At 40.8% G+C, this 22,624-nt stretch overlaps 1 protein-coding gene across 1 annotated transcript in view; it reads left to right on the top strand.

The window, feature by feature from the left end:
- The first annotated feature begins 2,450 nt into the window (after positions 1–2,450).
- Positions 2,451–22,624, top strand: part of aldh1l1 (aldehyde dehydrogenase 1 family, member L1) — a 30,197-nt gene continuing 10,023 nt past the window's right edge. The window contains exons 1-14 of the mRNA XM_061727986.1: positions 2,451–2,574; positions 4,742–4,886; positions 5,658–5,892; positions 5,985–6,150; positions 7,837–7,938; positions 9,006–9,095; positions 9,218–9,355; positions 11,517–11,642; positions 11,737–11,828; positions 14,846–14,993; positions 15,074–15,193; positions 17,324–17,451; positions 22,293–22,443; positions 22,539–22,609. Of these exons, the coding sequence (XP_061583970.1) occupies positions 4,760–4,886; positions 5,658–5,892; positions 5,985–6,150; positions 7,837–7,938; positions 9,006–9,095; positions 9,218–9,355; positions 11,517–11,642; positions 11,737–11,828; positions 14,846–14,993; positions 15,074–15,193; positions 17,324–17,451; positions 22,293–22,443; positions 22,539–22,609 (1,694 nt within the window). The 5' untranslated portion in view covers positions 2,451–2,574; positions 4,742–4,759. The remainder of the gene's footprint in view (positions 2,575–4,741; positions 4,887–5,657; positions 5,893–5,984; positions 6,151–7,836; positions 7,939–9,005; positions 9,096–9,217; positions 9,356–11,516; positions 11,643–11,736; positions 11,829–14,845; positions 14,994–15,073; positions 15,194–17,323; positions 17,452–22,292; positions 22,444–22,538; positions 22,610–22,624) is intronic.

Here is a 22,624-nt window from a genome sequence, read left to right as displayed (position 1 = left end):
TTTTTAACAATACATTTTAAAAACGGAGCACCCTGCGTCAGTGATGCAGAAAAACTAGTCCAAGCAATTGATACTTAAATATTGATTTATAAGAAATTCCTCTTCTCTTATGAGCCTCCGGCTGATCTGAAGGTCTGCAGTGGGAGCTCAGGTGAGGATCAGCAGGAGAGATGATGTTTGTTTTGGGGTTCCTGATAGCTCAGCTGTGTAAGTAATACCCCTGGTTCAGTCCGTCCCAGTCGGGGTCCCAGTTTGTGACCATTTTGCTGTTGACAAATGTACCTTGATGTATTTTATGTGTCATGTAAAGCACCTTGAGCCACCTTGTTATGTTATGTGAATAGATTTGCATGATTGGAGTAGAGTACCACTGTATAGCTGAGTTTCTTTGAAGATTAACGCAGAGCCGACAGCTTTCTCAAGCTCCACCTCCCATAGAAAAACAACTTTGCACCACAAAGTTCATACTGATATTGGGAGAGCTGGAAGTTGTATAAATTCACATGTCCGTTAGCAGTTTATTGGAGAAACAGATTACACTTGTACATGCACATTCAGTGTCAAACTCTGCAAACGCTTCATATCCACCAGATTTATGAAGAATATTGCACATGAATGGATGAAAGAATATTGCACATGAATGAATGAAAGAATGTTGCACATGAATGGATGAAAGAATATTGCACATGAATGAATGAAAGAATGTTGCACATGAATGGATGAAAGAATATTGCACATGAATGAATGAGAGAATATTGCACATAAATGAGTGAAAGAATATTGCACATAAATGAGTGAAAGAATGTTGCACATGAATGAGTGAAAGAATGTTGCACATGAATGAATAAGAGAATATTGCACATAAATGAGTGAAAGAATGTTGCACATAAATGAGTGAAAGAATGTTGCACATGAATGAATAAGAGAATATTGCACATAAATGAGTGAAAGAATATTGCACATGAATGAATAAAATAATATTGCACATAAATGAGTGAAAGAATGTTGCACATGAATGAATTAAAGAATATCGCACATGAATGGATGAAAGAATATTGCACATAAATGAGTGAAAGAATGTTGCACATGAATGGATGAAAGAATATTGCACATGAATGCATGAAAGAATATTGCACAGTATGAGGTAGCTTATTGGTTCAGAGGACAACAGGACAACACATAGGCCTACAGTAAATGTTTTGTTTTTTTTGCCAGATCATTTTATCAGTGACCTTTGACTGGTTTGCTCCTTCTTTCCTGCACCACAGGTCACGTGACAGCACAAGTGCAGAGTGTGGCCACTCTACAATTTGTAGATATTGACAGTGTGTGTTCTTTTTGTGGACAACAAGAGGAGACTATTGTTCATTTGTTTTATGAATGTACCAAAACTTCAGCCTTTTGGAAAGAGGTACCGGCATATATATTTAATTTTGTGCATAGAAATTATACCTCTCACTGAAAAATATAGTTACTTTTTAATCAAAGTGATGGCCTGAAGAATATTGATTATATCACTAACTTTGTACTTTTGATGGGGAAGTTCCATATTCATCAACAACAATTTGCCAAATCATCCCCCGACATTCATCTTTTTTTCTCTTTGAGATTGAAAACCTTATCACATCCATAAATTCAATTCAATTCAATTCAATTCAATTCAATTCACACTTTATTAAAGACACATCTTGAGAAGAGGTCCATAGTACCATAAAAAATTATACATAACATACACGATATAAAAGACAACAACCTATGATATAAAACACAACAAAAACCACAATACAGAAGACTTAAAAACAATAGTGACACAAAAAGAAAACAGTGTCAGGCGCAAGTGTAGAGACATGAACGCCAGTGGTTCCACAACGTAGATGTGAACCTGACTGAGCTAAGTGCAGGATTCATTCAGCAGGTGATAATGCTATTTAAAAAGTTAGATACTCTACATATACATTTATACATCAAATTCTGTAGCACAGCAGCACAGGTTGGTACTCCAACACTAGCAAACAGATGACTAGCACTACAGCTCCTTGGGACTTTAAGAAGCAGCCTCATACAGTCATTATAAGCCACAGTTTAGCCTCTGCATGCTGCTTTTCTTGTTGCGACACCACAAGTGTCCAGTGTAAAGGGATGTATAATATGTTTTAAACAAGGAAATAAACACCTCAACAATGTTAAAGATGGAAAGCCCTGAATGTTATACTAAAGCAACTCCTCCTATCTGTATTATTTATATTATTTATTTTGATTTATTTTGTTCTCCAATAGATTAGGTTGATATTAAGTTACTAATTGCATTGATATATGAATGTACCTCCAAATGTAAAAAGAAAAAAGGACCAGAGAGGAAAGCCCCCTGGCTCCTCTGGCCTGTGACGCGTCTCTGAGCCCCGTCCTGCTCGCTGATTGGTCGCTGCACGGTTATGTAATTGGCCCGTCAGCGTGGGTGACAGGAGGAAATTAAAAGCCCGTTTCGGAGGCGGATCGCCCTTCTACCGCAGCAGAACTGGTTCTGTCTCTGGTCCTGGTCCTGGTCCTGGCTCTGGTTCCGGCTCTGCACGAGAGGTAAGGAGGTCATTCTTTGCATTGGTGCTGATGATGTTTGGAAATAAGAGTTCAATCTGCTGCAGACGCTTTTCTTCTCATCTGCGTTCAAACTTTGCTTTCATCATTTTGACATTTCAGAACCTCGTGAAAGTGCTTTTTGTGAGCGCATGTTTTCTTTCTTTCTTTATTTTTTTATAAAGATTACAGGTCCGCTACTTGACTTTTGTTCAACTTTGCATGAACTTTGTGTCTGATAACTGATGTCAGCTCTGCTGCTCCTGTGATTGGTCAACGGGAGAGGGGCCGAGCTGAAGCCGCGCTGTGATTGGTTAGAAGGCGCTGCCAGGACAACATGCCCCGCCCCTACGCTCAGAGTCAATAAGCTGCCCGTCATGAGCGCTTTCATTACTTTACCAGGCTTATTATATGGTGTAATAGTGTAACTTCTTACAAAGGTGTTTTTGTGTTACATTTTTGTACTTGCATAACCATTACAGAATAATGCATACATTCATTATTTAACTCTACTAACAGCAGTTAGAGCTCATGTGCAGGCATTAAGTAAACAAACACTTCTGCTGGTACAGTGTGAAGCTGTTGATTTGTGACTGATTTCCTGGAAGTTTGGGCTACTGGATAAATAACAATGACGTAATTCTAGATAATATACGACAGTTTAACAGCATCTAGAATTCTGACATCCACAGTGACCATGAACATGAATCAGCAGATTTGGATGAGATTATTTCAAGCTCATTGCAGGTTCATTGATCGTGGTGTGGTGCAAACAATAAAGTGCCATCCAAATGTACCCATTTTTAATTAAATCACATGTTTGTTTTTTTGTGAGGAAAACAATTAACAGAAATGTTTTGTTTAATAGCTCTTCATCATTTGATCCTAGAACAGTATTCTGGTGATTAGTCCCATTGCTTTGCATCTAAGAGGTGTATCCTGTGTGGAGGTTGTTTTCACCTTCCACTAGTGTGGGATTTTATCTGGGTCTTCACTTATCTGACCAAGTATTTAAAATCCTCCCAAGGGAACACATTTCCTCATGCGTGCATACAATATTTAGCCCTTTTGCTTTAACATTTTTCGAGTTATCCGAGCTCCTAGGATAACTCCTAATTTACAATCCCTCTCGAAAAGCGAGTATTTCTGATCTGCACTGCAAAAACTCAAAATCTTACCAGGAATATTTGTCTTATTTCTAGTTAAAATGTCTAATTTTTAGTCAAAAAATCTCATTACACTTAAAACAAGAGTCATTACCTGAAAGATAACTTGTTATTTGACAATTTTCACCTGTTTCAATTCAATTTTCACTTGAAATACTGTAAGTAGAAAAATCTGCCAGTGGGACAAGATTTATCTTCTCATAACAAGCAAAAAAATCTTGTTCCACTGGCAGATTTTTCTATTTATTTTAAGTGAAAATCTACTTGAAAGAGGTGAAAATTGTTGTTTTTTCCAGTGATGAGCCTTGTTTTAAGTGTAATGAGATTTTTTTTGACTAAAAATGAGACATATTAACTAGAAATAAGACAAATATTCCTGGTAAGATTTTGAGTTTTTGCAGTGTGGTGTTTTGTCACATTTTATCCTGGTTTTTTCTCCCCCGCAGACACGCCTCCTTCGCCCCATGCCATCGGCAAACTCGTTTCTCGTTCAGCGTAGGATAATTTCATGCAAAATACCATAGTTTCGGGCTGTTTATGCGACGATTGGGTTTAGGACACCCGGCAGAACGTCTTTGTCCTCCTGGAGTTCACAGCCAGCTCTAGTGTTTCATGTAGACTCTCAGTTTTCAGTTTGATTGGGTATCAAGAAATAGATTTTTTTTGTTTTTTCTTCTTCGTGTTTGAGTCTGCGTCTAGATTCTCCGGCTTCATGTCAGAATCATCCCTGCAGTCACCAGCTGGCATCATCTGTGTGAAATAACACCTTCTTTCCCCCTTTCACCTCCTTACAAGCACGGAAGGTTCTCTTTAAATGTGTTACAACCCTGAAAAGCAAAACCTGTGTGCTTATCAACAAGAAAATGAAAACAAATTTAGAGCCACTTAAAGGTCAAATGAGATGATTAAATGAACTAGTTACAAGCCTCGCTTCCTACGTCAACAATCTCCCAAAAAGCTCTTTTTGTTTCAGTTTTTCCTGGAATGTCATCCTGTCTTCCCAGAAAACCCGAGGCCTCACGATGAGGATTGCTGTGATTGGTCAGAGCCTGTTCGGCCAGGAGGTTTACAAGGAGCTGAGGAAGGACGGCCACACCATCGTTGGAGTCTTCACCATCCCAGACAAGGATGGCAAGAGCGACCCGCTGGGTGAGAAAGAAACGGGCCGGAGCCTCCCTGCTTATGTTCTTCCCAAACTCAGTGGCTCGGACACAAACTCATGTCCAGTGTTACTATAAAGACGGCCTTTCCCGTCACCAGCTCCGATCAGACAGTTCCGGAGTTTAATCTGGACTACTTTTGGCCAACGTGGCTTGTTGACGACACCGGCGAGACTTGTGTGGGCCAGATGTGATCCACATAAGTCAGAAACTGGGCCCAATCTGGACCAAGATTGGACCAAATGTTTGCAATATTGAGTTCTTGTCTGTTTTTTTTTTTAAAGAAGCTCCTGTATTCTTGCAAAATTGCAACTTTAACAAAATTCTTTTTTTTTGTCTGCATATATATTAATGGTTAATACCGTGTTGGTAAAAATGTGAGGCATATATATATGTATTTGTAATATATTTCATATATATTTTAATATATCTTGTATATTTATTTTATTAATATTTATTAACATATATAAATATATGTATTTTCTTTTTTTTATATTTTTTATTTATATATTTATTTATTTTCTTTAAATAAAACTAACAAAATTCAATTACAACACTTGAACTTGCTTTTATCTGGCCCAACATGATCTCTGATGATCCACATTAGAAGCAAAACCACTTCTGTTAGCTGCCATATGCAACATAACAACAAAACGATGGATGCAACTGATATTTAACAACAAATAACTGCAGTTATTTGCTGATGGATTTGCAGGATATTAAGTCTCTTACATCTCTGTGTTTTTCTGGCTTCCTGCAGCCGCAGAGGCGGAGAAGGATGGGGTGCCCGTTTTCAAGTTCCCCCGCTGGCGAGTGAAGGGCCAGGCCATCCCCGAGGTGGTGGCCCAGTATAAGGCCACGGGCCCAGAGCTGAACGTCCTGCCCTTCTGCTCCCAGTTCATCCCCATGGAGGTCATCGACAGCCCCAAACACGGTTCCATCATCTACCACCCGTCGCTGCTGCCGCGCCACCGCGGAGCCTCGGCCATCAACTGGTGGGTAACGGCTGGTTCTTTTTCTATCGGAGGTGGGGGGTCTGAGTGAGGTGGGGTGGGTTCTGCTTCACCGGCTCGGTTCACCCTCACAGGACCCTCATCCATGGCGACAAGAAGGGAGGTTTTACGGTGTTCTGGGCTGACGACGGTCTGGACACCGGACCGGTCCTGCTGCAGAGGGAGTGCGACGTGGAACCCAATGACACCGTCAACACCATCTACAAGAGGTTTCTCTTTCCAGAGGGAGTCAAGGGCACGGTACGTGGGCTGAGCGTCCGTGTGATCGTTTCTTTAGAAAATGTATATCAATATTATTGAAGAAAAGCACCGAAGCGTCCTGAGAGGGACAGTCTTCAGTTCAGTTCATATTTATTTCGACTGGTACAACATTTTTACAACATAAGTGACCTGCGTGCAGCAGAAAATTAAGCAAATACCTTTAACAGTAGACGTGAAGGTTCAATATTATGGAGGTAGATTTTTGTCTTAATTATTCAATCAAAAAAAAGATTGCTTCAATCAAAAAATATATTTTCAATAAAAAAAAATTCACTGTCTGACCAATGGGGAAGCATCCGCCCACTGCAGGATGTTTGTGTCAAAATGATTCAATCAAAAAAAAAAAAAAAATCACTTCAAATCGAAAGAAATATTTTCAATCCAAAAAAAAGTGTTCAAATGCAAGTTTTTGGGTCTCAAATATTTTTTTGCATTCAAACCCTTTTTTTCATTGATTAAAAACGTTTTTTTATTTAAGTGATTTTTTTTTCATTGAAAATATTTTTTTCTTTTTGAAACTAAATGGAGTTGGAATTGAAAGAGTATATAAAACAACATTTCTGGGAGTAAATATAGATCATAAACTATGTTGGAAGCCACATATTGATTACATTAGACAGAAATTCACAAGATCTATTTGAGTTATTTCCAAAACAATGGATCTGTTGGACAAAAAATGTTTGCACATACGTATTTCTCTCTTATAATGCCATACATGTCATATTGTGTGGGGATTTGGGGAAACACATACAGAACTTATATAGACCCTATAGTTAAACTCCAGAAAAGAGTTATAAGAATAATAAATAAAGTTTCTAATTGCGATACTACTAATAAATTATTTATAGAGTCAGGCACCTTCAAATTCATTAATATTGTTTATTTAATAACATTAGAAATATTATTTTGAGTTAAGAATAAAAGCCTTCCTACTTGTATTCAACATTTCTTAAGATTAAAAGAAACAAATTATAATTTAAGAAGGCTATGGATCTTTGAAACATGTTATGTGAGGACTAATGTTAAATACAGATGTGTTTCATTTTTGGGAGTCAAATTATGGAATGGACTTTGTGATGAACTGAAATTATGTAGAGATCTGTTGAGTTTCAAAAAAAAATATTGAAAGAGAAAATAATTAAGGATTAAAATGCAAAATGATTTAAATATAATTTAATTATGCAGAGCGATTTAGAGTAACTTTTTCTTTTCTTTCTTTTCTTTTGTATTACTGATATACTAGGTTATCTTTTGGAAGGTACAGGATAGGCAAAAATAAGCTTTGGCTTCAGCCTAAACTCCTTTTTCGGTTACACAGAGTTTGTGTGTTATTGTTTATTGTGTGAAACTGATTAGTGTAAATATGTATGATAATGTTTTGTCAGTTACATGCACACAAGTCAAGTTGCATATAATGTAATGTAACCGAAATAAACTATTCATTCATTCATTCAAAGTGACAGGTTTTTATAAAACATTATACGTCTCCTTTGCGATGTGGGAGTCACTTAATGTTTGCCAGATCCCTGTCTCGTTCACATCAGCTGCGGGTCGATGTACATTCCTGCATCATGTGCTTTTATTTATGGCTGAACAACAAACCAAAGATAGCAGCGTGCAGGAGGGTGTTCCTTAGCCATGTGAAGATCCTGGTTCTGGTTCCAGGTGGACGCTGTGAGACTAATCGCCGACGGGAAGGCCCCGAGGATCACCCAGCCACAGGAGGGGGCCACGTACGAGTGCATCCAGAAGAAGGACAATGCCAAGGTAACATACCACAAACCTTCATTTCAAATACCCCTTTAGAAAAAAGATCAAGGTGGCGTGTGATGAAGAACGTGAGATGGGTCTAAATGGGAGTGTTTCAAAACAAATGCATCTGTTCCGTCATTGACTCGGTAAATCCAGCTTTCCCTCACAACCAAAGACGCATTTCGTTAGAAACATCATGTGGACAAAAGGATAAAACCTGCTAAGGAGAGCTAGCAGACCCACTGAGGTTGGAAAACATATTTCATCCTTGAAGACTTTAACTTCCACTTTTAAAATGACCTTGGAAGTTCTTTCACTTATGCATGCGCACATGTTTGAGATGTAACGATATAAAAGAAATCTCCCCCTGCATCATCGAGAGTCGCCGTTGGGAGAACTCTGCACGAGGAAGCTTTTTCAGCACCCCCAAGTGTTTAGTTCCTAGGACTATTACAACATTTGTAATTTGTAAGTTATTTACAGGACTGTCTCAGAAATGTATAATATTGTGATTTTCTGTAATGCAATTACAAAAACAAAAATGTCATACATTCTGGATTGATTACAAATCAACTGAAATATTGCAAGCCTTTTATTATTCTAATATTGCTGATCATGGCTTACAGCTTAAGAAAACTCAAATATCCCATCTCAAAAAATTTGAATATTCTGGCAATCTTAATCTTAAACTGTAAAACACACACACCACACATCATAAACGTACACACACTTGTCTTGACAGTAACAAACGCTTGGCAAGATGAGAGAAGGTGTGGGGACTTGAACATGAAATAATGTCTGTTTGCAGAGTTTTCCATTGAGTCATTGCAATACAGGACAATGATGACTTCCCAAATGCAGTTTAGCGTTGGGGTTCACTACACTCACCCCGGTAACAGATCTGGTTGTTCATGTTCACTTCTGTGGTGGACATAGGTGATGTCTGAGGGGATTATTTAACATGATGACGCTATAAATGGGTTCTAAAATATTCTTTTCCTCCAGTCTGTGAAAGTAAGAGGAGCTTTTGAGGGTCAGGTTTCTGCTTGCGGCATGAACGGTAACGGTTTTTCCGTCGACAGATTGACTGGAACCAGCCCGCCGAGGCCCTCCACAACTGGATCAGAGGAAATGATAAAGTGCCGGGCGCCTGGGCCGAGGTTGATGGACAGGTAACGGTTCACCCAGTCCCTGGATTTACAGCCCACGTAGTTCTACATCTGCTTCATGAAGTTGTGCTCAAGTGCGAGTCTCAAAGCGTCCTCACCTGTCTGCTCCACCTGTGTCGCTGCAGAAAGTGACCTTCTACGGCTCCACGTTGGTGGACAACGGCAGCGGATCAGCCGGGCAGCCCCTGGAGATCCCCGGGGCCAGCCGCCCCGGCGTCGTCACCAAGGCGGGCCTGGTGCTGTTCGGCAGCGATGGCAAGGCGGTGAGTTCCAGTCACAATCCTGTTACATGCATCTTGCTTTGGAGGCGTTTACAGGCTGCAGAAATGAATGAAATCCTTATTTTTCTTTCAAATCAATCTTTATTTATATAGCACTTTTCATGCATATATAAAAATGCAACACAAAGTGCTTTACATAAAACGTTAAAATAAACCGCACACAAGTTACATGCACAGACACACACGCATCTATATAAATACGGGTGTGGACATGGCTGAGCACTGAGGATCCAGGTGAGGAAACGGTATCCTAAAAGTAGGTCTAAAAAGCAAGACCTGCTAAAACAAGCATAAGAACAACTTAAGACCATAAGAGAATAAGACCTGGGTTAAAACAACAAGAACAGCTAGTTAAAACAAGGGTATACAAGAAAGACTAAACCGAATCAACTAAAAGCCAAATTAGAGTCTTGAGCCTGCTTATATAAGCATCAACAGTCTCTGCGGCCCTCTATTAGTGATTGTATTTGACGGAAGTTTTTCAAAGCTTTGTTTCGGAAATAATAAAATCTTCTGTCCCACAACACGACTGGAGATGTGACCTGGTTGGGAGGCAACGTCCACATCTGATGGAAGTTTTCCACTCGGAGTTGGCTGAATGGCTTTTCCAAGACTTGAAGCTGTGGACAAATTCACCCGTTTTTCTTTGTGCGTCACTTTAGGAGCTCCTGAACCCAGCCGCCGCTGCTCAGCGAGAAGCCTGCAGTCGGCACAGTTTCCTCGTCACAGTCTTAAATCTGGAGGAACTGATGCACGGCGTGTATGGTGCACGAAATGTTCTACCAAAGATCCTTAATGTCCATGTTTTCAGTAGTTTCTCTGGTTTAGTTCTGGGTGACGTTAGTCCTCAATCCCAGTCGCTGCAGCGGGGAATCAGATCCAGAAGATGCAGCTGCAGAGTTAGAGGCTGATGCCGTTAACGCAGAGCTCTAGGTTCGCGTCTGTAGCACGGCGAGTGCTACGGGGCCGACCGACAGGACAGAGGACACAGGTTTCAGTGCAGGAACTCCGTTTATTTTCTCCAGACACACCCAAGACACACGTGCAGAACCTTCTCCCAGCAGCAGCAGCCCCTTTCTGCTGTGCAGCCATGACTTATCAAGCCAGGCAGGGTGGAGAGGTTGATTGGGGCCACCTGTGCCCCAATCAACCTGAGTGGCTGCAGCTCCTCCACCCTGCCACAACGTCCATTAAAAACAAAGTTACATAGAGAAACGCAGGGATCTGCTCTGGGGCTGGGAGAAGAAGAACCATCTTTGGATCCACTTTCCTACATAGACGTGGAAAAGAGAACCCAATGTGTCGTTAAAAAAGAAAAAAACATGGGGAGAAATGCGGAAAAATAAATATGTTGTAAACTCAAATTAGAGTCTTCTGTATCTGGAATGAATGTATTCTTGAGTCTATAAGGTAACAATAATATAATAATAAGATAACCTTGTTTGAATTGTAAAATGGGTTTGGCTAAATACAATCAAACTAGACTAAAATAGTCCTGGACAATTCTGACTAAAATAAGTAAAAAAAGCTCAGACTTTTAGTCGACTGAAACTTGACACGACTAAAAGGAGAATGAACGTGACTAAAACTAATAAAAACTAAAATGATAGCCTGACCCAAAGACTAGATGTGGCAGGGTGGGTGCCACGGGGCCCGACCGAAGGACGGAGAGACACAGAGTTTCGTGCAGACCCTTTATTATATCAAAATCACCCAAGCACAGTGCACAAGCACCTCTCCATGACAGCAGCTCCGACCTCTTTGCTGCTGTCCAGCTCTGCCTTATAAAGGCAGGCCGGGTGGAGGCGTGGCAGCCACTCAGGTGAATGGGACACGGGTGCGTGTCCCGTCAACCTCTCCACCCGGCCACACTAGACTAAAACTAAAATTGAAACAGGCTGACAAAAAACACTAGATTTAACTGTTTGAAAATAGGGGCGAAGGCAAAGATGAACCAAAAAGGGAGGTGGTTTAAACTCTCAGACAGAGAAACTAAATCTTCAGCTTCAGGTTTTCTGTGATCAATTTCACAAGTAATTTGACGACAGTTCAATTCCGTTCTACCTTATTAATCCCTGAAGACAACCCCAGTCTTACTGAGGATCATCTGTTTTTGGCTGAAACTGGCTTTCCATTTCTGCAGCTGCTGGTGAAGAACCTGCAGTTTGAGGATGGGAAGATGATTGCTGCAGCACAATATTTCAAGTCTGGTAGCAGCGCTGCCGTGGAGCTGACGGAGGAGGAGACGGCCTTCGCTGAGCAGATGAGGGTATGATCTGCTCCCACTGGTCGAAGAAAAACCCCCGGTGTGAAGCGGAAGGTGTTGACGTTAAGATGCCGTTGTTTCCTGTCATTTCTTCCAGTCGGTGTGGCAGAGCATCCTGACCAATGTGAGCCAGGTTGACTCCTCCACGGACTTCTTCAAGTCTGGCGCTGCTTCCATGGATGTAGTCAGGTAATGAACTCGGGTAGATGGGAGGAAAAACTGCATTCACTCTCTGTTCAGGAGTTTTAGGACCGATCTGAAATCGTGCAGCGGAGAAGTTCAGTCTCAGAAAATTAGAATATTGTGATAAAGTTCTTTATTTTCTGTAATGCAATTAAAAAAAACTAAAATGTCATACATTCTGGATTCATTACAAATCAACTGAAATATTGCAAGCCTTTTATTATTTTAATATTGCTGATTATGGTTTACAGTTTAAGATTAAGATTCCCAGAATATTCAAATTTTTTGAGATAGGATATTTGAGTTTTCTTAAGCTGTAAGCCATAATCAGCAATATTAAAATAATAAAAGGCTTGTATTATTTCAGTTGATTTGTAATGAATCCAGAATGTATGACATTTTTGCATTACAGAAAATAAAGGACTTTATCACAATATTCACATTTTCTGAGACAGTCCTGTATTTAAGGATCACAAAAGCAGAACTCCGACACAGAAATGTTGCTAATATGCCTGTTGAGGTTCATTTATCCTCAGATGAGCCAGCAGGCCACTTACTTGTGCATCTGACAACCAGCTGCCTGACTGTTCTGCCTCGTCGCAGCATGCATCTCCTCTAAATACCACAATATGCTGAACTTAAGTGGCCAAATGATGAGAAGGAGAAATTGAATAATGTCATGAAAAGTGAAGTTGAAATATAAAACTGATGCATTTCAGGAACAACACTCACTCTTTGTCTGTAGTACTGAATTAATTGAACTTATGAGGTATCAGGACTAGGCCTGTGTTGAAAAGATCGATTTTCCGATTCTAAATCGATTCTCATATTAATTCCTAAAGATCGATTCACATGTCTAAAGACCTTTTTTTTTTTTTTTTTTTTTTTTTTTCATCATTACATTACAACTTTTGGTATTTTTTTGTTTATCCCCAAAAAAGGAATGTTTTGTTGGACACGAGAATAACTGGTGCCATGTTTTTGCCTTTAAATATGTTTAAAGGTATGAAAACATTAAAGTTTTCAGTTATAACTGCATAAATTGTCTATATTTATTTGCTTTATATACTGTATTGGGGTTACATTTGCCTAAAATGCTAAAAACCAAATTCTCATAAATGGGGGAAAAAAATGATGATAAAAAATGTATAATTCTGCCACACGATGTTTCTGAAAGCAGTTCTATCAGCATTCTGGGAGGTGATTGGTCCTTACAGCATCATTATCTGCCAATACTTGCTGTTGAATCTCAATGTAATACTAGTATTAATATCTTGCATAACTACAGTTATATAATTCATGCAACAGCTCAAAAAACTGTTTTAATAACACTAACCCGAATCGATATCGGAATCGAATCGGACGAATCAAAACGCGATAATCGATTCTGAATCGGAAGAATCAGAATCGAATCAATTCTTGGCATTTGAATTGATCCCCAGCCCTAATCATGACTGTATTACAGAGGTTAGAGAGATCGGTACCTGCAGAGGGAACCAGACTGACAGGAGTCAGGGGTTCGTGGACAGAGAGATGAAGATCTCAGCCATCACTCACCTCATTTTCACCGGATGGTTTTCTAATTTGCACCAGAACCAGCTGAGATTGGCAGATTAGCTCTGAGACTCTAAGCTCGAGTGCTGACTGCCCCTTCAACGTTGGTATGAGATGCCACGCCGTGGAAACTGAAACCGCGTTGTTATTCTAGTTCACAGCTGGAAAGTAACTGAAAAATGAGATATCTCCAGTGTGCGTTTGGGATTTCATATCCAGGACGCTTTGCTCTGGTCGACACATAGTTATCGATGATTTAGGCTGAACTAAAGCTGTCTGTCAGACTTGGACGACACACCTCCACCATGTCCGAGCAGAGGACACTGTCCTAACTTTTGATGACTGCTCATCATTTTCCTCATTAATGTTTCACTAAGAGGTGACTTGGTGCTTTCTCAGACTTCCATTTCTTCATATTCAGAAACTATTAAACACAGATTAAATTGCTTTCATGAAAACCACAAATGGACATCAATGATGCTCTCAAACTTACCACAGGCTGAGGATGCACACCTCTGCAGGGTTGTATTAAAAAAGAAAGTGTATTTATTGTTGGCTTTATCTTGAACAACAACAAATCACCATCAAATTAAAAGCGTCAAAATGTCAAAAAAAAAGCAAAACAATTTAACAGTCTCATCCAGAAATAAAGAACAACAGCAAAATAATGTGTTGGAGAGGGAACAGGAGGAAGCACTTATTTAGTCCTGTCCCTTCCTCACTATATCATATCACATACAGGACTATCTCAGAAAATTAGAATTTTGTGATTTTCTGTAATGCAATTACAAAAACTAAAATATCATACATTCTGGATTCATTACAAATCAACTGAAATATTGCAAGCCTTTTATTATTTTAATATTGCTGATCATGGCTTACAGCTTAAGAAAACTCAAATATCCTATCTCAAAAAATTAGAATATTCTGGGAATTTTAATCTTAAACTGTAAACCATAATCAGCAATATTAAAATAATAAAAGGCTTGCAATATTTCAGTTGATTTGTAATGAATCCAGAATGTATGACATTTTTGTTTTTTTAATTGCATTACAGAAAATAAAGAACTTTATCACAATATTCTAATTTTCTGAGACAGCCCTGAATGTCATAGAAAATATAAAAATGAAAATGAAGTAAAATAAGAAAAGAAAGAAAAGACAAAATAATAACAAAAAATAAATAAATACAAACCAAACACTTAATAAACAAAGATTAAGGCATAATTAAACTAGCCTCCTCCTACAATATCCTAAACTCAAAAATTGCATTCCCCAGTCACTTTTTTGATGATCCATGACCAGCCATGAATGCAGGTAGTTTGTATCATATATGATGTATCACGTAAGGAACAGAATAATAATAAAAGAAATAAAGTGATTTCATTAAATATAATAGAAATAATAATTGAAAGTAATCGTAATTTCTCAATTTTTCCTGCTTTTTCACAAACTGTGGATGCCGGCAGGCTTGTGGAGGAGGTGAAGCTCCGGGCCAGCAGCTGTCAGCTGCAGAACGAGGACGTCTACATGAACACAACGTTCCAGGACTTCATCCAGATGTGCGTGAGGAAGCTCCGAGGGGAGGACGACGAGGAGGAGCTGGAAGTCGACTACGTAAGTGCTTCAGCTGACGAGTGCGGCGATGACAACGAGTGAACTGACCTGGTTGTTGTTAACGTCACTGAACTCCGCAGGTGGAGAAGAGCGTCAACAACATGGCGGTGAAGATGCCTCATCAGCTGTTCATAAACGGAGAATTTGTGGATGCAGAGGGAGGAAAGACCTACAAGACCATCAACCCGACCGACGGCACGGTGAGATGATGTAAAAGTCAGAGAAACGATTGCAAGTGGACAGTCCCGAGGGTGTTTTTTACAAATGCACGTCAAGTCATACTCACCGATTCCCCAACGTTTCTATGCACCATCTGATACTCCATCTGATTAATTTCTTTTTTCTTTTGTGATCAAATGTTTTTACTTATATTTATAATTTTTTTTATTATAAACTGATCGTATCCACAATGATGTCAAACAAACATTATACACATATTTTCACCCTCTTCCAGACTCAACCCCTCGGACCTAAGCATTCGATGAAAACAATTAATAATTAATAATAAGGAAAACAGAAAAAAAGATAATACAACAATAAAAACAAACAAACAAACAAACTAAAAAGGACAAAATAAAACAAATGCAAAACATAATAATATCAGAAACTGGACAAGGATAGCTGCAACAAGGTAGTCTATATCAATTTGAAATCCATCTTTCAAGTTTGGCTTTAATTTGATCTGCTGCCATAAACCAAAATAAAATATTTAGTTGTTTTGCATTATGGAGTCGGGCTGTAACTATTTCCAGATAGATAATATCAAGAAAAGTCAAATACCAATGGGAGATGTTAAGCGTGTGTGGTGGTTTCCATCTTACTGCAATGATCTTTTTTGCTGCTGTTAGGCCAGCAAGCAAAATTTGTTTTTGACATAGTGAAGCATTGATTTCTATATTCTATGATTCATTTCTATAAATAAAATCCACAATTCTTCTTCCCCCATTTTTATCACCTGGTGCTCCGACCTAAGTATCAATCCTGGGCGTCTCCCTCTGCTCAACACACAGCCAGAATTGAACCCAGGACCTTCTAGCTCCGCCACCGTGCCCCCAGTCAGCACAAGAATAGATGCAATACTGCTGCAGGTCCTGCCCTTAGTTGCCATGCAGACAAGCGGTAGAGTGTGAATTATTGGATAAGGTCAGCTGTCCAACAATAACCTCGTCGGTAATGTGGCGTCATTTTAGGCTGGAAAACTGTGTCATGCCAAGAGGTGTTACAGATGTGGGTAAGAAATAACACGGGCATCCTTATGAAGCTGTGGTGGAAATCTGAAAATAAAGACTGACAAAATAACCAAATGGTCTTTATGTCATTTAATGAAAACCTTGCAAGGTTGCAGAGCATACAATCACAACAAAGTAGAACTGCACACTGATGGTTTGCTCCAAGGTGTAGGTGTGTTTTATAGACAAAGATTGTGTAAGTAAATGTTTAATAATCTATAGGTGTGGTGTAATGCCAAATGTCCTTAAGTCTGTAAACAGTCAAGAAAGAAATTACAATGGACAGGTGATCTTTGGTTCCTTCCTGGATTCAGATAAAGTTAAACAACAAACAAAGAGCATAAGATAAGATGATTGGATTTCCAATACTCAGACAGTGAGTTCATTCAAAGTACAAGTCTGGAATCAAAGTGCATCATATAAAGTATTACCATGTATCCGAAATGTAGAATACATTGTTATTTTTCCATTACAAAGCATTTAATGAGTTTATCAAATCAAAGATAGATGATGGACACGATGGATTGCCCCAGATGATTTATTTATTTATTTCCCCTTTTTCTTCATTGAAAATACTGGATGCCACTGCAAAATTGAACATCTGATGCAGCATGTTTCAGCTAAAAACAAACAAAAAAGTGCTGGCAGTCAGCTTCATGGTGGACCTTTGGACCCCCAACGTGCTAAAATGATATGATATGTGAGCGTTTTTATTTAGAAGAAAGAAATGATTGTTAATTAAAGTAAATAGGTACATAAAAAAACAGTGATGGGGGATCCGTATCAGACAGATAAATCGTTGTAGATCCATCTCAGTTGCTGCTCTGCAAACAACTGACCGTCCTGTAAACGACTGAGCTTCATTATTATTTACACACAAACTTATTTGATATGTAGTAGAGTCATTGTTTTTTTTTTTTTTTTTACCTTCAATTCAAGCTCAGTTATAAAAAAAAACATAATAGACGGAAAACAATACAAATAACTGATTAGGGATGTTACAGGGCTCATTGTCAGAAAAAGAAAAGCTCTGCAGTTTTCTCTCAAGAAAAGCTTGACGGAGAGTAAACGAAGAATGTCTTTGTCCTGTTGGTCTTGCAGGCGATCTGCGACGTGTCTCTGGCCCAGATCAGTGACGTGGACAAGGCGGTGGCTGCTGCTAAAGAGGCCTTCGAGGAGGGAGAGTGGGGACGGATGAACCCGAGAGACCGAGGCAGACTCATCTACAGGTCAGTGCCCAGATCACGGTGTTCAAGTCCCACTTGTCCGGTCACGGTGTCAGAACATGTCCAGAGCAAAAGTACAGTAATCCCTCGTTTTTTGCAGGGGTTACGTTCCAAAAAGAACCCGTGATAAGTGAAATCCGCGAAGTAGCAACCTTTTTTTATTTTTTTTTTACAATTATTATACAAGGCTTCAAATTGCGGAGATCAGCCCCGCCCCACCGCGACCTGAATAATTGGATTTAAACAGGAGAAAATGAAAAATGATTATGAAAAAAAATACAATTAAAGCCGCAAGCAGCGACGAACGGGCCCTCGCACCCTTGTGCACGTTCAGGCTGCAGTGGAAGCTTCTATGACTTGCATGTAGATTCTTCAGGCCTGGACATTTAGCGGATGACACCAGCCACAACTCTCTATATCAAACCATTCAAAAGTTATTGCAGAAAGTAGGAACTATCAGATATCGACCAATCGGATGAATGGGCGAGATTTTTGCACCGATTATGTTCAAGGACTCAAAACCATGTCCGATGACACCACCCACTTTTGACACCTTTATGTCAAACCATTCAAATGTTATGGCAGAAAGTAGGGACTATCAAATATGGACCAATCAAATGAAAGGGGGGCGCGCTTTTTGGCGTCTAGCGTCGCCGCGGTAACGCTTTTGACTGAGAAAAGTAATGCCCATTGTCGCAGGATCTAGACGCACATTTTGATGTATAACACACCTGGGTGCACGTTACGGTTCGGGCCGTATTAACTGCCGAAGAAATGGCATAAATTGCGCCAAAATTACACAATTTATTCAAAATGGCCGACTTCCTGTTCGGTTTCGGCCATGGCGCCAAGAGACTTTTCTTTAAGTTGCGACATGATACAGGTGTGTACCGTTTTTTGTACATGTACGTCAAATTGTATTGTGGGGCTTGAGGCACGCAGTTTTCTAGGGGGCGCTGTTGAGACATTAGGCCACGCCCATTAATGCAAACCATTAAAAATCAAATTTTTCGCCAGGCCTGGCTTGCATGCAAAATTTGGTGACTTTTGGGGCACGTTTAGGGGGGCAAAAAGGCCCTCATTTCGTCGGAAGAAAAATAAAAAACGCAGAAAATAAAAACGAGAACAATTCCTACAGATGCAATAGAGCCTTCGCACTGTAAGTGCTCGGGCCTTAATAAGTACAGTAGGCCAAATGTGACTGGTTCGTATTTCCCTGCTCTTCTGACTGCCGCTGCATCCTGACTCGCTCTGTAGCGTCTTTTTCTTCTAAAGCCCGCGGTGCAGGTGTGTTTTTTCAAGAGAAGAACATAGTTATGGGTTGTTGTCGTTGCTCTTTTTTCTTCTGGGCAAAAATATTCTTATAAACCGACATGCCACCATGGATTATATCTGACACCGTGTCCACACTGCATGCGACGCGAGCGAGCGTCAGCGTCAAAAACAGTTCCATTGCTTTATTTTTTATTGCACTGTCTATACTGGTTGCGAGCGGCGTGGCGCGATGCGACGTTTTGAGCTGGACTTTTGTCGCACGCCCTGCTTCTATTTTCCTCCTGTCGCTCGCGTTGAAAGCCGGTTGAAAAAAGTTGAAAGCACTGTAGAACTTCAGAACAGTCAAGGGTCTGTTATGGTGTTCCGCAGGGTTCAGTGCTAGGGCCAATCTTGTTCAGTTTATACATGCAGCCGTTGGGAAGTATAATCCAGAATCACGGCATACACTTTCATTGTTATGCTGATGATACGCAGCTCTACTTGTCTATGAAGCCGGATGAAATAGAACCGTTAGTTAAACTTCAGGCATGTCTTAGGGACATCAAGGACTGGATGTCCAGAAATGTCTTGCTTCTAAATTCAGATAAAACAGAGGTTATCATTCTTGGTCCAGAGCATCTTAGGAAGGGATTAGATGGTGTTGCGATGGCTTCCAGTGCAACTGTGAGAAACCTTGGTGTTATTTTCGATCAGGATTTGTCGTTTAAACCATATGTCAATCAGGTTTGTAAAATAGCCTTTTTCCATCTCCGTAATATTGCAAAGATTAGGAAAATCCTCTCGCAGAGTGATGCAGAAAAACTAGTTCATGCGTTTGTATCTTCTAGACTAGATTACTGTAATGTGTTGTTAGCAGGATGTCCAAGTAATTTGCTGAATAGGCTCCAGCTGATCCAGAATGCAGCAGCACGAGTACTGACAGGAATTAGCAGGAGAGACCACGTCTCTCCAGTGTTAGCGTCGCTCCATTGGTTACCCGTAAAATTCAGAATCCAATTTAAAATTTTATTACTTGCGTATAAAGCCCAAAACGGCTTAGCTCCGCATTATTTGCAAGACCTGATAGTGCCTTATGTTCCTGTCAGAGCTCTCCGTTCTCAGAGTGCAGGTTTACTCGTAGTTCCTAGAGTATCTAAATGTAGATTTGGAGGGCGGGCGTTCTGCTATCAGGCACCACTACTATGGAACCAACTTCCAATCTGGGTTAAGGGGGCTGACACCACCTCCACCTTTAAAACTAAACTTAAAACATTTCTGTTTAGTAAAGCCTATAGTTAGTGTTTAGTAAACCTCTAGCTGGTGTTGGTAAATCTCTAGGTAGTGTAAACTTTAGTGTGTCAGAGTCGCTCCTGTAGTTTCTTGTGCTGGCCCCCCCTTCTCCTCCCTTTTCTCTCTTTTGTCCATGTTGCAGCATCCTTTGCCGGACACCGGAACCTGCAGGTGGTCGTGGGTGGCTTGTAGCTTGCATTACGGAGCACAAGTCTTTCCCTGACCCTGCACCCCAACCTGGGACTTGCTGATTGGGCCGGAGCTTCGGGAGCTGCGTGCTGGCCTGCGGTCCCCACCCCTGGTCATCCCGTTGCTGGCCCCCCTTCTCCTCCCTTTTCTCTCTCTGCAGGTGGTCGTGGGTGGCTTGTAGCTTGCATTACGGAGCACAAGTCTTTCCCTGACCCTGCACCCCAACCTGGGACTTGCTGATTGGGCCGGAGCTTCGGGAGCTGCGTGCTGGCCTGCGGTCCCCACCCCTGGTCATCCCGTTGCTGCTTCCACCTGCCTGCTGTGCTGTTGCCGTCCCTGACCCACCAGTCTGGCCCTCGGCAGGAGGGTCCCCCCTTATGAGCCTGGTCCTGCTCAAGGTTTCTTCCCTCCTAAAGGGGAGTTTTTCCTTGCCACTGTTTGGCTTAAGGTTTTTCTCCCACTAGGGGAGTTTTTACCTGCCATTGTTTATGTAATAACTGCTCGGGGGTCATGTTCTGGGTATGGGTCTCTGGAAAGCGTCTAGAGACAACTCTGTTGTATTAGACGCTATATACCGTATTTTCTGGACTATAAGCCGCTACTTTTTTCCTAGGTTTTGAACCATGCGGCTTATACAAAGATGCGGCTATTCTGTGGATTTTTCTTCCACCGCTAGGGGGAGTGCTAACCGGAATTAGAATAAAAACTAAGACAAAATAAATGCAAAGAAGAATACGCTACTTCTTCTTTAGCAGATAGAAGTAGGTAGAAGCAGATTTCAAACAGATAAATAGATAAATAAATACCGGTTATTTTCTCTTGGTTCAGTCCAGTTTTAATCAGCAAAGTTGCTGCCGTGTTAAAAGACACTGTTAGGAAAGGATCTATTTAGGTACAAACATGTACATAATTTACACTTCAAAATCGTTCTGTACATGTAGTAAATATCTTATCTAACAACATAAATATCTGCGGCTTGCATATCTTTTTTTTTTAATAAAAGTGGGTGCGGCTTATATATCTTTTTTTTATTGTTTTTTTAAAAATAGAGCGGGTGCGGCTTATAGTCCAGAAAATACGGTAAATAAAATTGAATTGAATTGTAGGAAACAGTCATTTCAATACAAGAACCTCAATAAAGTGGCAGCTGGCTGTAGGGAGATCGCCAGGGAGCTGGAAGGTTCTGATAAGATAATAAGATATAATAAGAATCTTATCTTATTAGGGCTTAATTTGTGCCGGATCCTGCTGGATTTCTCGTGTCCTCTGCTTTTTCCCCCCATCCCAGTAATGATCTGACATGCTGACATGTTTGCTGCATTTAACACCACACGCCGGTCACTCCACGCTGTTCGCTGTTTGATTGCTTCACCGTTCGGTTTTTTCCCCACTTATTCCACCGAATAATAAGCTTGTTTTCTGTTTAGAAAGTACAATCGTAGGAAGATTACAAGTAATCACCCATCTTTTACTTGTCCCTTTACTCTTTTAGGAGTAATTTTAGGAGTTTCTTTCAGGAGCGCACAGGCGGGTGAATAAAGGCTGATTTATGGTTCAGCGTAAAATCGACGGCGTAGCCTACGGCGTAGGGTACGCGGCGACGCGCACCGTTCGGTGAGTGCGCCGCATACCCTACGCCGTAAGGTCTGCGTTGGTGTAACGCGGAACCATAAATCAGCCTTTTAAAAGGCGAGTCTCAGCTGTCAATCAAAAGAACGTGGTAGAACGTGGGGCCGATAACGCGTTCAGTGTGGACAGAGCGCGTCTGATGCCACGCAGTGCGACGCGACAGTCGGACGCTCGCATGCTGTTAGGACAGGCTGTGAGACTTTAATGAACGATTCAAAGGTTCCCGTTCTTGAGCTGCTGCTGAAGCTCATTGGCCGTTCTCAGCTTGTTGCTAAGCAACCAACGTTATTGACACAGGAAGTGAAGAAGCGGGGAGACTGTTTAGCCAATCAGAAGGTAGAACACGATGCACAATGCAAATCCGTGAAGCAGCGAGATGTGAAAGGTGAACCGCGTTATAGCCAGGGATTACTGTTACTGTTACTGTTAATATAAACGATAATGCCAGCGAGCGTCCCACCCCGCTGCCTCCCTGACCGCAGGCTGGCTGACCTGATGGAGCAGCACCAGGAAGAGCTGGCAACCATCGAAGCCATGGACTCCGGAGCCGTCTACACTCTGGCCCTCAAGACTCACGTGGGCATGTCCATCCAGACTTTCCGCTACTTCGCCGGCTGGTGCGACAAAATCCAAGTAAGTGGGAGGAGTTTGAGCACGGCCGTCTCATATGTGTAAATGCATTTTGAAATTGTGATATTACTTAACTGCTGTTGTTTCTTTGTATGTAGGGCAGTACCATCCCCATCAACCAGGCCCGGCCCAATCGGAACCTGACTTTCACCAAGAAGGAACCTATCGGGTGAGAAAGTTAAGA

The sequence above is a fragment of the Cololabis saira genome, chromosome 8, assembly GCF_033807715.1.
Source record: "Cololabis saira isolate AMF1-May2022 chromosome 8, fColSai1.1, whole genome shotgun sequence".
Lineage (NCBI taxonomy): Eukaryota > Metazoa > Chordata > Actinopteri > Beloniformes > Belonidae > Cololabis > Cololabis saira.
Note: the sequence above shows the minus strand (reverse complement) of the source record. Positions and strands in the feature narration are given on the sequence as shown.